Raw genomic sequence first — 16,999 nt, forward strand, 5'->3', positions numbered from 1 at the left:
CTGCCATTTTTTGAGAAATGCAATGGGACAAGTTATTATATATATGCCATACTTCCTGGCCCCATTGGTCAAAAAGCAAAGTCTTTCAGAAATTGTAATCATTTGAATGAGCTAATTCCTCTCATATTTGTCATTAATTCTCTAACAATTCTGCTCTTTTTTCTTTTCTTCCCACCACAGCAAGGGTTTGGTAATAGTCTCGACAAATACACACACTCAAAAAGCTGACACAGGCAGGCAAAAATACAGAGGTGAAAGCAGCACATTCCTTCTCACCACAAGTGCAGTAAATTGTAAACCAGAGGTAGCACATTGCAAACTTTCTGTGTAAACCACAATAATCGCATGCACTGGTTCCCATAGGGTAGTGCTGGACGTCAGAAACTTGATTGTGTCCCTCCTTCCTCCAGACTAGTGATATTACCTGAGCAACGAGCCACAGAAACTGCTACAGCTCAACTGACCAACAAACCATCTAGTACCAGTCTGCAAGGGAGTCTGCAAAACATGTTTCAGAGCTCAGTAATTAGTAAATAAACAAATTCCTAACCAAAATACTGTGCCTTGTGCAATAATGACCGATTTATTTTCTACTGCTATAGCATCAGCCAACCTAAGAAGACATACCTAAAACTTAATAAGCTATTAATGAAACAAGAACATGAAGGCTGACACCACCAGCAGTGTTAAATTTCAGTACAAAGTGGAAGGGCATGGGAGGATGCTGGGATTTCAAGATGCCCCACCAGTCTTTCCTTGTGTTAATGGATGGGCTGGAACATGACTCACCCTGATAGGGGCTCTATGGGACAACACCTGGGGAGATGCTGCAAGACACCAGGTGAGAGCCAGGCAGCAAGTTCAGGCCATGACATCAATGCCCTTGCTCCTGATGGCATGGAAGGGCATGAACATGACCTTGTCCTCACTTCTGCTCCAGCCTGCAAAGCTGAACTGACATAAAGAGCATGCTACATCCTTATGAGAGCCACAGAGCTCCTGTAAAATCCTTGGACAAAATTTTAGATTAATCAGTCAAGGTTTCTCTAGGGACAGCAGTACAGACTTTCCATTCCCAACACTTTGGTTTATAAAAATGGCCTAGCTTTGAATTTACCTTCTCAGATGGTTGTCAAAAGAGGAACATGAAATAGAATTTAAAAGGGTAGTGACTGAATTTTCTCTGCTGTTCACCAGTATTTACACCACACTATTTCTCTCACTTTCTTTCTACCTCTTACATGTCTCTTTTCTGCTGAGAGGTTTTTTTTTTTCTCTTAATGTTTGTCTTTTTGGGTGATATAACCATTTAAACTACTTCTCATGTAAGTACCCTTTTTCTTTGATAAGCTTGGTTACCTTCTGTGGATGTTTCATCTTTTGCAACCTTTTAGAGATGAGATAAATACACTAAGCATGCTATTAAAGGCAAGGACATACCATTTAATGTATGAGAATAATAAGTTTTCAATGCTATTCTCTATACTTTTCCTAAATGCCAATTTTTGTTATATGTGCCGTGCTCATTTTGGATACACTTATTGATTTGTTTGAAACCATTCCTAAATAATTCCCTGGAGATATTACACTAATTTCGTCTATTTTAGATGTGATTGAAAAGCTTGAATTCTTCCTTTCCTCTCCAAAAGCTAATATCATGATGGCATAAAATATAAATTATCTGGCGATGGTCTGTAGGAAATTCTGCCTCTGCCATGATTTCTCCCTTTTTTCCCCCTATGTTGCAATATTTCTACTTTACCTCCCAATTCTTCTTTGACTTAGCCTAATTAATTTGCATTTCCATCCAGTGTTGAAAACCCTTCACCTCCCTGAGTTTTCGATGTATGTATGTATGTATATATATGTATGTCTATATATATGTGTATATATATATATATATATATATATATATATATATATATAGGTGTGTGCATGTGTACATATGCACATTGGAGTGCATTGCATAGCTCTCAAATTCTTGCTATGGTTCCCTAGTTCTTCATGGGTTTTAATTTGTCATCATAGCCAAAGTTGCAACCCTGCTTTAATAAAGTCTGTATCAGATGGGTTTCATTTCAGAAGGAAGCAAGAAACAATGTTTTCACCTGAAAATTTCTGAAAGATTCTTGAACACAAGTTAGAAGAACATCATTAACTGCCACAAAATCCAAATGAGTTCCACCAACCAGCTCCAGTTCATATTTATGCTGAAGATAATTTTTAATGGCTCTTACTGACTTTTTTTTCTTAGTGTTGACATTTGGTCCACTAGTCTGTTATTTCTATAAGCTATCTTTACTACCCTATTTTTTCCCTTTCTAGTACATTCTTGTCCATACTGCTGTATCATTGTCATATATAGTGGCAAATAGTCTATTTTAGTAGTATTTTAGTTACTTCATTCTTAAGTTCTTTAGTGGTTTTGAATTTGTGCAAGTCCCAGTGATATGCTGCAATTTAATATCCCCTCTTTTTTATTTCTCTCTGTCCATTCTTCAATTTTATCACCGGAAAACTGTAAACCCGGGATAGATACTTCTTTATCACCCATATCATAAAAGATACACACTGAAAAATAAAGTTTTGTGAAATGTGTTTATAGCACTCATCTTTCCTGTCCACTGAAATCTCTGGCCATACCTTAGCTGTTTTTCTCTTATTGTATCTAATTACCTGTATAATGATTTGCCTGTTACTCATCTTCTAGTAGCTCAGGGTAGTAAAAGTCCATTTCTAAATGTGATTTCCCATATACCAGCACAATGCTGCTTTACCCTACAGATAGGTCATGATTTAGTGGCAGCTACTTCAGCTCTGTATCTGCCTTGAACAAAAGTTTTCTACAAACTCCACCTGGTAAATCCAGAGGCAAAAAAAAAGAGCAATCACAAGTCATATTCATTTAAAAGCTTCACAGTGAGTTAGATTCATAAGTCATTTAAGTGCAAGTAATCTCACCACGTAAATTTTCTCTAAGTACAGTCAAAATGTTGTAGCATCCATGTCTTGTATTAAAATCTATGGGGTAACAAAATGGACAAAGGCTTCAGACACACAGACCTTACTATCAATATAATACAAAAAACCTCTATTTTCTCTATGGTGTTTAATTACAAGCTCTCGAGTAAAAAAGGTTGAATGGGTTTCATCCTAGGCAGAAGTAGGTCATTTGATAAACACTGTCCTTCCAAGTCTATACAGAATATCTGTTTCTGAAAAAAGTCTCTACTTGAGGTTAAGTCTAATATAGATCAGTTTTATTAAGTAAACTGTTCTCTACAGATAGCCCCTTAAGTTGAAGAGTATCCACATATACAAGGAAATGTTTCAAACATCCCATTTGAATTTCAGCAACTAGGCTGTAATCCCAGCAAACGCACACAGTAACTGTCAAGTTTTGCAGCTTGCAGAGATATTGAATAAGCAGTTAGAAGCCTGTACAACTGTCTGTGACAAAGTTGATCATCGCTAAGAAAATCCATGCGCATCTGAGAACATGCTCAATGCCATAACCTGTGGCATTTCTTTCCTGTATATTGACAATGCCTGGATATTGTATGTTCATAAACCATTAAAAAAATACCTTACTAGTGGAATTGTAAAGTTTTGAGACTCATCTATTTAAAGAGAACAAAAGGCTAATTTAGGCAAGCTGTGGGATCACTTTCAGCACTCTTGCAGAACAATGGAAACCACTCTCATTGCACCAACACTGCCTGAGTTTTCTAAAGTCAGAGAGGCTTCTAACAGGTTTAAAATGACATAGACAAGACAAAAACATCTTTTACACCCTGTAAAGCTCTACTAATTTTTGCAACTGTGTTGACCAGTCAACCTACTCAACAAGGAACATAAGATGCCTGTGATGCTCTGCAATGCATGGGAGGCTGCAGAATCTGGTATGATTCTCCCTCCTGGAGAGTGTGTTTCCTGCCACACTGTCTCATGATCTTTCTCCACATCTACCTCATTTATACGCTCTGCTTATTTTGTTCCTCTTTTACCAGCAAACTCTCAACAGGAGTATCCTGCATAACTGGGGAAGATTGGGATCCAAATAGCTTCCTTCAGACCAAACCCAACAGCTGCTAGTTGCCTCCTTTCAACAGCAGAAAAACTCACAGTTCAGTGTCAGCCATTTCTAATTTACTTTTGTAGTGTAAAATGAAATTTGAATCATTAACACCAGCATTCATCCAGCACTGGCACTAGCCTTCTTCCCCCAGAGACCCTTGTCCATGGGAAGCCCTCTCTACCTGCAGTCTGTGTAATCTTCCCAGATCCTGTCTCCTTTCAGTCTAGAGTTGAACAACAGCAATGGTGATCACCCCAGAGGACAGAGAAAGAAAATTTCTCTGTAAAAAGATCAGAAAAAGTCCCATCATGCTGTACTGATGCCTAACAGCTCATTTTAGCCCTAAGCTTTCAGCTTATTTCCCACTGATCACATAGCTGTGTAGCCACTGAAAGAGCACTCGGTGCATCCAAAGAAAATCAGGGCTGGAGCATCTGAGCAGCAGTCCTTGCCTCATGACCAAATCCACAGCAGCTTCACAGACAAGAGACTTGGAGTAAGAACGAAAAAACAAGTTCACTATCACCTCATTCTTCTCAGCAAAGGTTTACAGAAACATGAAAATCAAACTGTGAGGTTTTATTTCTGATCACTGGAAAGATTTGGGCTTTTAAGCTGCAATTCTGGCCTTTGCCCAGGTGACAGCACTGAATTTTTCATCCTGTCTCTCACTACATGTGTATGTATGGGATGGATACATCAGTGCTAGGTTTTGTTTGCACACTGCTACACCCTATTTCATGTTTATAAAGTCAGGTCAACATTTTCTAACCTTAAAACACTTAGTTTTTAAAAATCTTCTCTCCTTGTATCATTTTTCTTTGAAAACTCCAACTCAACATTGTTACTGAGAAAACTCAGCGTCTCCTGTCCCTTTGCCTCTCTCACACATGCATGTGGAGATGGCATTTTACATATGGGCACTTTAACATTTTTTAATTCCAGGACAGAGTTATTCTCTTTATTCACAAACACTCCCCTGAATGCCTGCGTTAAGAGTTGCCAACTAAACCGGTTTTGTTCCATCTGCTGTGACCATTTTCCAGCACTCCCTCCCTGATTCACCAGCATCCCTCCTCTCCGACTCCATCGGGAGGTCTGCAAACAGCAGGGCAGAGGCTGCGGGTAATGGGAGGAGACAGAGCTCTGCAGACCTGAACAGGGGTTAAGGAAAATGTGGTGGGCAGTTAGAACAGGGAGGATGTGGCAGGGTTTGAATACCACTCCTGAGCCTGGAAGGTGCATTTAATGGGACTGTAAAACTCCCCAGACTCGTACCTTGGGATAAATTATAGCTCACTCTCAGCGTCACCTTTCTGCGGTACTTACTGCCATTATGTGCTGGCAGTTCAGTGGGCTACAGAGCTACCAATATACATTTGACAAACACTTCTACACATTTTTTTCTTTTGATGGCTACAAAAATGGGGCAAAATGGAAAAAAAAAAAAAGCTTATTTTCAAATTGTACAAAATGCCCTAAAATAATGAAAAATTTTGAATGTAATATAATTTAAAGCAATAAATTTTGACCTATGAGCTATTTATGTTGTGATCTGTTTTTTCTATTGTTCATAACCAAAGTAATTTATCTAAAAAGAAAAGGAACATAAACTGTATCTATCTACTATTATTCATGTCCAACAGAACAAGAGGTGGGTTGGGACATAGCCTGTTCCTTAGAGCTGACTGGTCTATAATTTTAAGCCTTAAATCCTGTAATCAGGTTCAGTAGTACAGCCCTGCACCTGCAGAAAGCCTTGCTGGTCTGCTAGCAGCAACCCATGAGGTACCAGATCCTCCTGGAGAATCTAAAGATTTAAGCTAAACAAAATTTGGTTTCAGAATGAAAGTTCATTCTCTGCTTGTATTCAGAAAATATAAAAGAAAGCACAGGAAAATTCATACATTAGGTCTGTGATATCATTAAAGTCAATGGAGTAATTTCAAATTAGTAATGACATAAAAGGAATCTGAACTTGGCCTTTAAGGTTATATTCTATTAGTTTGCTAACACAGTGTAAATTCTATATTTAAAAGCTATCCTGCAGTCATCTTGGCCCTCCTTTTTTAATAGAAAATTCTTCTTAAAGTCTGCTGATACTGCTCGGGCCATTATTTTATAACTTCTTTTTAAATCAAGAGTAATTTTTAGAGTCCACATTTGTGTCCACACACAACATCAAGCCAGAGAAAGGAGAGTGGTGAGGAGAATTTGTTTTCAAATTGACAATCAATAAACAGCTCCAGCTAAAGAAACTATGCAGAAAATAAATTTTAAAAATACACTATAAAAATAATGTATACAGTTAGAAAGGATATCTTACTAGAGATACTAGTTCCATACCTCCTAATGGCTGGTGAGTACCAACAATTAAAAGTCAACAGTGTCAACCATTTGGCGCATTTGTTGGCCTAACCTGTTTTATTTATACAATGTGTCTAGGCTAGACATCATTTCACTGCTTTCACAAAGTGCAGCTTGGGCTTGATGAAAGAAAACCTACAGTGGTGACAGAAACAATCTGAAAAGTTGCAGAAGTGAAATACTCACTAGGTTGCATACAGGAATACCTTAAGCATGCAGAAATACCTTATTGTGTGCTGTCCCGCTCTGGACCTAAAATGGCTGTTTTGCAGGGAATGTTGTTGCCTGGTGACCAAAAGTGCATCTCCTAGGCCACAGAGGGATGCGAACATTCAGAAATTGATTTGTTCCTGTTGCTCTTGAGGAGACCATACCCGTAAAATAGATTAAGCCAGCACATAATCATCTATGCATTCTCCTTGCTGGCATGCTTCAACTTGATACTGAAGGCAGGCCTGTGATTTTGAGCTACTTATCAACCAGGCAAGGAAAAAACAGAATAATACCTCCTGCACTACTGCCCACAAAATATGAAATAGACCAAGCCTGAGCTACTGTGAGACTGCAAGACACCCTGCTTCAATTAAGTCTGTGTTGTACATCTAGCCTGTTCCGGTGCAACCTCCCAGTTGCTATCAGGCTCTCTTTCTTTCATTAGAATCAAGTAGTTAATTAGCCCCAGCCTGTCCTCTCTCCTTCTCTCTTTCCCTTTAACGCAGCAGTAATGATGTCTAATTACCAGCAGCAGTGGATTACAGCACCATCAGGAGCAAATCTCTCTGGCTGACAGCAAAGCTGAGCAGCAAATCTTAAAGCTTCAAGGAGAGAGCAATTCCTAACAAAGTATTTGAATATTTGCTTATTTTTGACCAGCTTGTATCTGTAGAGTCCAACTTGTAATTTCATCCGTCCAGTTACTGAACAAGGAGAGCTCATGTAATGATTAATTTTAAATTGAAATTAATTTTACCTATGGTGAGATCAAGTGATGGACAAAAAGAGGGAGAGGATGAAGGAGAGATTCACAGTTTGGGGCTCTGCTACCTTTTGGGGCTGTCTCTGAGGACTGGACAGGCCCAAATGTATGGGATAACCATGAGAGAGGGGAGGAAAAACCAAAAATTATCACAAATTTAAAAACTCTTAAATAATAATTAAGAGTTAAAGAAATGAGAGAATGGGCTTTTAAGGTTTCCCAACAATTACTGTCTGATGAAAATCCAATCTTTTCTCCCCTGTAACTTATCATTCCCATCTGGGTGAAATTCTAGACCTCTTGAAGTCAATAGGAGCTTTGCTACTGACTTTCTCTGCACCAGGAGCTGCATCCCTGTTCTGTCAAACATGTTCTATCTGAGCCTTCAGTGCCCTGGCAGTAGCTCATACAAACCACTGCCACCCTGTGGGTCTGTTTAAATACTCCTCTTCCTTTTGTGGTGGGATAGTGACACCAGATTCATGGATTTAGGAGGGGCTGGCATTTGTTTTTCAGAGCTGAATGTTGCCGAGCATCCCCTTTTCCCATTTATGCTGGACAACAAATTTCTGATGGCCAGCAAGAGGAAATTGGACGTACATAAAGGGCCTCTTCTGAAAAGGTTTATATGTCAGGTTATATACAGATATTCAGGAATTGCTTACAGATAGGTCATGCTAACTTCTCCTTTCTTTATTTCATTAGTAGTTCTAATTTTATTAGAACTCCTGCTTGGTTGGTAAACGATATGAAAAGATTTACTCCAATATAAATATAAATACATATATAGGACATACAGAGACATTCACAGCTAAGGCTGTGATTCTCACAAATGTACATAAGGTAAGACCTGCAAGATGCTCGACCTCTCACTGAAATCCCTTGTGGGGAAAAAAATAAAAATAAAAATTGATTCTTTGTTCTTAAAATAGAAAACAGGATGGAAGGTGGGACTTCTGGCTTTCATGGCCTAGCAAAGGTGAGAGAAAATAAACAAGCTTATCATCACTGAGTCTTGTGTTTCAGAGAACCAGAAAAGCACTTAATTTTTAAATTCCATCGTGTAAAATTAAGGTTATCCTCTTTATTTAGTAGGGTAGTCAATGTCATTTTTAAAAATATTGAATTTGCTTACAGTTTTGAACTCCTAGTGAAAATAACAGTCTTGGGAATAAACAATCTTGCCCACTGGCCCTTCAAAATAATTATTTCAGTGAGCAGAAGAGATATTTAAAAATACTAAGCTAGTTGGAGACTTCTGCTCTAGGCAACCTTTTTGCTATAAATTGTATCTATGGTACTGTCTGGGCTCGGAGATGAGCAATCAATCTTGTAACACTAAAACAGAGATCTGCCAAATCATCTGAATCTATAGACAGACCTGAAACCCTTCAGTGAATAAAAATCATAGAGAAAGAAAGAACTGTCCAGAGCTTCTCTTTTACTTTAAATCTTCATATTGAAGATCTCCTTTAAATTGATTTCCCACTTCTGCCTCCTCACAGCCATGACGGCGCTGATGACAAGGGGGCAAATACAAGCCAGCCCCTGGGAATGCCCAGGTTTATGACTTCAGCAAGGCAAAGAGAGGCAGATTTCCCCGGCAGCCTACGTCACAACCCAACCCAGAATACTTTCCAAGAAGCCCCCTTTGCTGCGCCACCCAGAACCTTCCCGTTAGGTCCGGATAAGCTGCCACTCCAGGAGAAAAAGGGGGGAAAAAAGAGAATATTGCTCATCCAAGCCAAATGCCCAGGCAGGAATATTTTTAATTGCCGGGTTTCCTTTCTCGGCTCCCCCTCCACACCCGCCCCACGCACAGACAAAAGAAGCTTAGCTTGCGTGACCCAGCACATAAGAAGCAAGAAAGTAAGAATAATGATACATTAAGAGAGTTCAACGGGCAAAACCTACTTGCAACCAACAGTCCCCATCTTCTTAAATAGGAAAATCTGTCGCTCCTGCCACCACCAAGCATAATAGCTCTCCCGCTGTCAGACCTGCGCCGAGCCCGTAATGCCAGCGCCTGCCGGGGATTCCACGCTACCCTACTGCATCGAACGGAGTGCTGAGGGGCTTCTGCGACCCCAGAAAGTGTCACAAAATACACCCTTCCCTCGGTCATGCGGAACCCCGTCCTCCCTTTGTTGAGCATCCTCTCTCTCCCGCCGCCCCTTACTAGCGCAGCCGGCGCTTCACAGCCAAGCCGGGCACATTCGCGGCCGCTCGGCGGCGGCGCCGGGGCTGCGGGACAACAATAAAGAAAAAAGGATAAAAATAATACCAATAAAAATAAATAAATAAACAAATAAACCCCAGCAGAGATCCCGGGGAACCACCGCCCGGCGCCGCGCCTGGCTTTGTGCCAGGCAGGGTACCCCCGTGCGCCATCCATCAGCTCCGCCGGCGGCGGGGGCCGCTGCCCGGGGCGGCGGGGCCCGGCACAATGGCCGGAGCGGCGGGACAATAGCACACCCCAAGCCCGCCGCAGCGGCCCGGTGGGGACGGGGGGAACGAGGAGGACGAGGAGGACGAGGAGGAGAACGACACCGACCCGGCGGGGTGCGTTGTGCGCACGATCGCTTTAAATAAAAGGACCCACAAAGACCTCGGCGGTGTATAATGTGACAGGCAAACGCAACATGGTGATGATGACTTGGGGGAAGAGGGAGGAAGGAGCCAACTGTGGCTGCGGCTCCCCCTGCGCCTCTCGCTCCCGGAGCGGGCTGCAGCGGCCGACATAGAACAAGGAAGACAATTCTCTACTAACCGTGGTTTTGACTGGCACGTACAGCACTTGCTTCCCTCCTCCAGCACCACCACTGACCTCGTCCGAGTTGCCGAGCTGGAAGCCTTTAGATTTGACCCAGAATTTGAATTTGGCATTATCCGTGGAGCTCGACTCGGAGCCGTTCAGGAGCTGGACGATCCGGTCGTATTTTTTACGGGTCACCGTCTTGGTTTTTCCTGAGTCCCCGTAAGTCCTGAGACACCAGTCCTGAAACTGGCGGTACATGTCCCGGTCGCTGCTCTCCATAATCTCCTAATACACACACGCACACATGCACACGCCGGGGCGCACACACACACACACACGGACACGCACACAGACACGGGCAGACACACGGACACGCACACGCCGCCCCGAAGCGGGCCGGGGTACGGGGCCGGGCCGCCCCGCCGCACTTTGCACCTGTTCACCCAGCGCTCATGAAAAATGCATCCACCTCCGAGCCGGAGCGAAGGAGGTCCCGGTGCAGGCAGATCCCAGCGGTCTTTTTTTTTTTTTTTTTTTTTTTTTTTTTTTTTTTGTGGTGGTGGTGGCTCAGGGGGGTGGGGGTCGGGAGGGGGATGGGTGGGGGGGGCAGCAATCAATTCAATAGTGTGGCAATGTTGTCCTTTTTTTTTTTTTTTTTCACAGGAGGCAAAACGGATCCGATGGAGGTTCCTCTTATCCTTCCACTGTACGTGATCAGTCTCTTTAATAATTGTGCAAGGCAGGACTATCCCACTGGCTCCAGCAGCGTCTTACCCGGAGAGGGTTCGGGTGGATAAATAATTAAAATCCTATTCCTCGGCTTAGCGAAGAGAAAAGAAAATATTGACCCGGATCCTTCTTCTTTTCCATACATCAACTGCACCCGGATTCACCCTGGATAGTGCAGGTGAAGAAGAGGGAGTGAAAAAAAAAAAAAAAAAAAAGAACGGAAAGAAGAGAAAAAGCCCACCCTAGTCCGCCCCGGCAGCCCTCGGCTGTTTTCTCTGAAGGCTTTCTGAGCTTTCTGTCTCTGTCCTGGCGGGCTGTGTCTCTCCCCAAAGCCGCCGCGCCGCGCAGGATGGAAGAAGCACTGAAGGGCACACTGGTCTCTTTGCTCCCCTTTATTCCAAGGCTGGGCGGCTTTGCTTCAGATATCCCCGCTCCGGGCATGAAGGTACTGGAAAGAAAGAAAGTTCTTACCTGCTATTTTCTAAGCCTAATGCATCCAATCCGCGTTTTAAGTACATAATTTTTAATTTTTAAAAAATGGTCTGTGAGAATTTCACTTCCTCATATTGAGTCCCATTGAATTTTCATATGCCCTTTCAGGAATTTTCCTCTGTTTATTTATATAGAGATCCCAGTCGATGAAAGGAAAAAAAAAAAAAAAAAAAAAAAAAGAAAGAAAGAAAGAAAACCCATATATATGAGATAGGCTTGGATATTGGACCAGAGGAGAGATCAGTCCCAGGAGGATGTTGGTACAGGAAAGGAGGCGGCTCTCGTTGCTCTGCCAGTGTAATGATGGTGCTCACACATGTAGGACTCCTCGGGTGCGCGGTATCCTTTGGTCTCTGAGCTAAACTGGCTACAAGGCATTCAAGTAAGTTTGCGTGCGGATGCTAAGCATAAACCCCCGTTTTTTAAAGGGGGAATAAGAAGAAAAAAAATCCTGATTTTTTTTTCCCCCTCCCTTTGCCACAGCTTCAGTTCACGCCGGAGATCTCCACGCTCCCCCCGGTCTCCCCCGCCGTGTCAAGCAGGACACCCCCTCCGCGGGGGGGGAAGGCTCCGCTGCGGCGCTTCCTCTCGTCGCCTCTCCGCGGCCGCGCCCGCCCGCGCCATCCAGCGCCCGGCTCCGCGCCCCCGCTCCGCGGCCGTGCGGCACCTCCGCTGCTGGGGCGCGACTCCGGCCCGCGCCCGGCCGCGGGATGCGCGCCGGGGCCGCCGGTGCGCTGCGCTCCGCTCGGCCGCGCCGCTCCGCGCTGCGCTCCGCGCCGGGCTGGCGGCGGCGGCGGCGGCGCACCGGGCCGGGCCCAGCGCCGCTCCGCGCCCCCCCCGCGCCCTGATTGGCCGCCGGGACAAAAGTTTCTGTGGCGACGGCGGCGCGGCGCGGTGACGGGCAGCGCTGTCCCATGTCGGGATGCTCCCGCCTCCGCGGGCGCGGCGGGGCGCGGGGGACGGCGCGCACCCGGCCCGGGCCGACGGGGGGTGGGGGGGATGCGGCGGGGGAAGGAGAGGCGAGGGCAGCGTTTCCATGGCGATGTCTCCGGGCGCAGCCCCCCCCGCCTCCCCGCGCGCAGACGGAGCGAGGGGATCAGCTGACACTTCATTAGCTGAGGACCTAATTATTGCTTATTGGAGCAAGAAACGCGCGCAGGGCCGTGGCGGAGGGCCGTCGGCCTCCGCGCCCCCGGCGGGCATCCCCTCCGCCGCCTCGCCCGCGCTGCCGGCGGAGCGGAGGAAGAGCCGGCGGTACCGCGCACTTTGCGCCGCACCGGCCGGCGGGGCCGCGGCGGGCCCGGTGGGATCCCTGCGGGACACGTGGCCGCCGCTGGGCTGGGCTTTCGCTGGAAAGCGGAGAGCGAAGCCCCTCCGCCGCCACCCCGCGGCTCGGCCCCCGCCCGGCGGAGCCGAGGGACCGCGCTCCCGCAGGCCGCTCCGCTCCGGCGCTCCCCGCATCTCCCGTCGCCTCCGGGACCGTCCGCGGGCAGAGCTGCAGCCGCCCCGGCTTCGGCGCTCCTTGGGCGGGAGGGGAGCCCAAAATCCACCGCATCCCAAACACGTGCCGTTTTCGGCTCAGGTCGCTGAAATGAAGAGGGCTACGGGGATCCTGTGCTGTGCCTCGGGTTTCTTCTGCAGAAATTCCTCCTGTGTCTGGGTATCCAGTCACTCGGGGCCTGGAAGGGCCCAGTGGAAAGGCAGCTGTGTGCTTTTACTGCCCAGATCTAGGCAGTAGCGAACATCTTAGTCCACTCTCTTGTGTCTTGCAGAAAAAAGGCTTCCATGGGCTGTCGTGCTGTTTACACCGAGACTGGATTTCTAGTGCAAAAGCCAAAAGTGTTAAGAGAACCAGGAGAAGCCCTTCCTCATGCACCCAGCCAGGACATGCTGGTCCATTGGGCTGACCCTGTGCATGGGCACCTTAACCTGGCCTCCATCTCCCCAGCTAACCCAGCTCACATATACCTGTCCTCTCCTCTCTTGCCTTCTTCCCCTCTTCCCCCAGTCGTATGTTTGCTTTTCTGCTTTCTGTCTGGAAACACCACCTCAGACGCAGGCAAACCTGGGACAAGACTGTTGTTTAAAAGGAGCGTTCCGAAGGATGTTTGTGTGGCCAAAACCTTTCCTGTCATCTGTAAAATCTGAGAAAACAAGTTGGCACAATGGGCAGGACTTGGAGATAACCCAAGGAGGCTTGAGACTTTTTGTTGGCCACAGGACCTGTAAATTACATTGGCAGCCCCATTTTAGTGTTAGAGGAGCATGGGACTCCCGTCCATCACAGGATCTAGAGGCGAGGCAATAACAAAGGAACTGCTGTGCAGAAGGGGAGCAAGGGGAGCCTCGCTGAACTCTTACCCAGCAGGCTTTATGAGATGTAATATTGCTTTAATGTGCCATTAGATCTACATTTAGAAAAAGGGTCGTAACATGGATTGGGCTGCACTGCTAAACAATTCTGTCAGATAATTGTTCTCAACCCAGCCTCCTGCTGAGGGTCTCAGTAACTTCCGTATCACACTGATACTGTGCTATGACTGAATCCAAAGTACACACACAAAGCAAAGGGGATAAAGGAAGATGTGACAGAGCCAGGAGTGACAATCCAGACAGTTATAGCATAGATGAGTAAAATGCTTGAAATAAGCAGGCATGGTTTAGTAGATAAAAAAATAATTCCATATCCAGGAGTATCACTTTGAATCCTGTAAAGAGCCCTGTGCCTTCTCAGCAGAGACACATTCTTAAATTCAGTCGACTTTGGACCATGACTTAAAAACGCTGGAATTATTATTTATTTTTTCAAACTGTTTTGAGGCAGGAGAGAGAATCATATACTTTCAGAATGGTTTGGAAGGAATCATATTATCTTAACTAGATGATCTTAATGGTCATCTGCCATGGCAGGGACACCTTCCACTAGACCAAGTTACTCAAAATTTCATCCAGCCTGGCCTTGAACACCTCCAGATAACACTCTGGGAAATCTTCTCAAGTGCATCACCACCTTTACAGTACAGAATTTCCTTCTAATATCTAATCTAAATCTTCAGTTTAAGGTTATTCTCCCTTGTCCTACCACTACAGGCCCTCATGAAATAAACATGGGTGAAACCTACCTGAGGTGTGAAGTGGGGATGGAGAGTAGAAACTCGAGTAATATTAAATGCAGAAGGATTTCTTTCTCTGTTTTACAGTTAGGATTTTTGATTTGTGTTCATGGAAGATATGGATGTTTCATGACTGCCTCCAGTCATAAAACTTGGCCAGAAGTCCTAGGAGCATCCTGGAACCCCACCCACCCTGCCAGACAATGGATGAGCACACAGGACACAAACGTTATGCTTATCATAAAGAATTGGTGATCTAAAGAATGTCAATTACATGGTACATGGCTTCATTTTCATATAAATATACATTGTAGAGTGTATTTACATAACCTATACTCATTACATATATATAATGTGTGTGTGTATAGTAACTTCAGCAGAATTTATATGGTGAATTTAGAATGCAGGTTTTTAATCTCCCATTTTGAGGTCATCTGATACTCTGAAAGCAGTACTATGACATTATATTTAAATAAGAAAAACTACATGGGGTTAAGTTCACAGTCTGGTTTGTGCTGGGTTTTTGTTTCAGAATTACCAGAGTTTATTAACACAGTCTGGAATCTCCTTGCAATAAAAAGGGCTTGCACAGACCCTCCTCCTGTCAAGAGTTCCAATGACAACCTGTTACTCAGCTGGAATTGAAACTCTTGTGGCATCCTTGAGTAGAGGGACTGTGTTGGTCCTTCAATGCTATGGACTGAGGCTGTTCTGTGCTCTGCATTTTCAGAACTCACTTGCCTCTGCCAGAAAATGAAAGTTTCTCTCCTCTGGTGTGGAGACACCACGTCCGTGCCTTGCTGGCTTGATTGCTCTGCAGCCAGCCTGAAACAATACACCACCAACAGATGTGTGAACGTTTCCATTCAGTGGAATGAAGTGTTAGTTGCAAAACAGAGTTTTGGCTATTTGAATTGCCTCATGTGCATCAAGCTGTGAAAGAGGTTTAAAGTAAATCATGAATATCATAAATACTGTATTTTTTGAATTATCAGCTCTAACAAGTCCACTGGCAATAGAAAGTGAAGACAGGCAGAATGGGGCCTGATGTCATTGGAGTTACCAGGGCTTCTCAATGAAATTACAATCTTGCAGTGACATGGAACTGAGTCCATGGAGAAAGCTGAGATACATTTTCAAGTTTTTTAAACTTGCTGAAAAATAGAGAGTAGGTTTTTGGCTTAAATTTGTCTCTGACTTCTGCCAAAGAGGAGTGTTTGGAAAACATTCACCATATTTCAGCACAGTTCTTGATCTGGCATTACTGGATGGCTAAGGGTAGCCTTTGAGCATGTGAATTTCCTGTCTCTTGGGTTTTTATTCATTGACATAGCGCGAAAAAATTATTTTGACACTTCTGACTTGCCATGTCCATGAGTTAAATGGAAAGCCCGTTTCTGTGCAGACTGAAAATCATCCATGCTGAACTGACAGAAGATGTGCTGAGGAAAAACAAAACTGCAGCTCCAAATGGTTTGCTTTAAACTACATACCTGGTAGCGCTTTTCCTCTCTTCTGGAGAGAATTTCAGTGGAAGTGTCCTGCTGCGTCCTTTACAGCCCAGTGGTGGCAGCAACAATGAGCACTGCAAGCCCTAATGCTTGTGGAGGTAGAAGTCAGTGTTCACACACTGCATGGGCTTGACTGTCCTCTCTTCCTTTGGTCTCACAACATGACAGAATCTCCTGAGTGGTTTGATAATCAGTCACCTGATTGCATTTGGGGACAGAGGACTCTCCTGTGGCACAGCTTCCCTGAAAAGAAAATAGTCACCATTTCACCTACTGATATTACTGGCAAAGGACCACTCTATAAAGGTATCCTTGATGGTAATTCCAAGGTATTTGCTGCTTAGGAGGTCAGAAACTAAAGGTAATTACTTAGTAGTACTAATGTATGAAAACTTCAAATGGATTAAGGTTGTCTAGGTTTTGATTTGTCTACTGAATGAGCTATCATGGAGCAAAGCCTAAACCATGAATTACTGGTCAATATAATTTTTTCTACAAATTGTTTCCAGTTCCAGTATTCGTCTTTATTTTTCTTAAGTTACTGCTGATTTTGGAAAATTAAGATGAGGTAGACCAAAGCAATGACTCAGAGATGGCTTATAAGAACCTACTTGCTAAATATTTGGGGGAAAGAGGCTGTATGTTTCTAGGTTTATAAAGAAATGTGAGAATGAATTCATGAAATGTGGGAATAGTGTCAACCAGTGTTCTGGTTAGGATCTTTTCACACAGAGTGATGTTGATGATGCCAATGAGAATTATACTGGGATATATTCTGTCTTTATTTTTTAACAGTCTTCTTTGGCGACATTTTGAATCCCTTGAGAAAATGCTCAAACTCACTTCCCCTTCATGCAGTTAGAAAACTCCAGACTTGGCTTCGTTCTACAAAGCTGCTTTGCTTTAAGTAGCAGTTCTGCAAAACATAACTTCACATATTTCTTTTACTCTATGCTTTATTACTGAGAATATTTG

At 44.3% G+C, this 16,999-nt stretch overlaps 2 protein-coding genes across 5 annotated transcripts in view; one reads left to right on the forward strand and one right to left on the reverse strand.

The window, feature by feature from the left end:
• Nucleotides 1-10,864, reverse strand: part of NOL4 (nucleolar protein 4) — a 188,126-nt gene extending 177,262 nt beyond the window's left edge. The window contains exon 1 of one of the 4 annotated variants that reach the window (XM_030266146.4): nt 10,249-10,864. In XM_030266146.4, coding sequence (XP_030122006.3) covers nt 10,249-10,458 — 210 coding nt within the window. In that variant the 5' untranslated portion in view covers nt 10,459-10,864. Of the gene's footprint in view, nt 1-9,335; nt 9,479-10,191 lie in introns of those variants that run through there. The other 3 variants (XM_012572082.5, XM_012572084.5, XM_072924606.1) reach the window with 3 other exon arrangements.
• The window catches only part of LOC140682415 (uncharacterized), a 35,573-nt gene extending 24,447 nt beyond the window's left edge, over nt 1-11,126 (forward strand). The window contains exons 1-3 of the mRNA XM_072924608.1: nt 1-9,290; nt 9,368-10,398; nt 10,843-11,126. The exon at nt 1-9,290 is cut by the window's left edge and continues 24,447 nt beyond it. The gene's annotated coding sequence lies outside the window, so the exon portion shown is untranslated. The remainder of the gene's footprint in view (nt 9,291-9,367; nt 10,399-10,842) is intronic.
• Nucleotides 11,127-16,999: the final 5,873 nt, after the last annotated feature.

The sequence above is a fragment of the Taeniopygia guttata genome, chromosome 2 (genome assembly GCF_048771995.1).
Source record: "Taeniopygia guttata chromosome 2, bTaeGut7.mat, whole genome shotgun sequence".
Classification (NCBI taxonomy): domain Eukaryota; kingdom Metazoa; phylum Chordata; class Aves; order Passeriformes; family Estrildidae; genus Taeniopygia; species Taeniopygia guttata.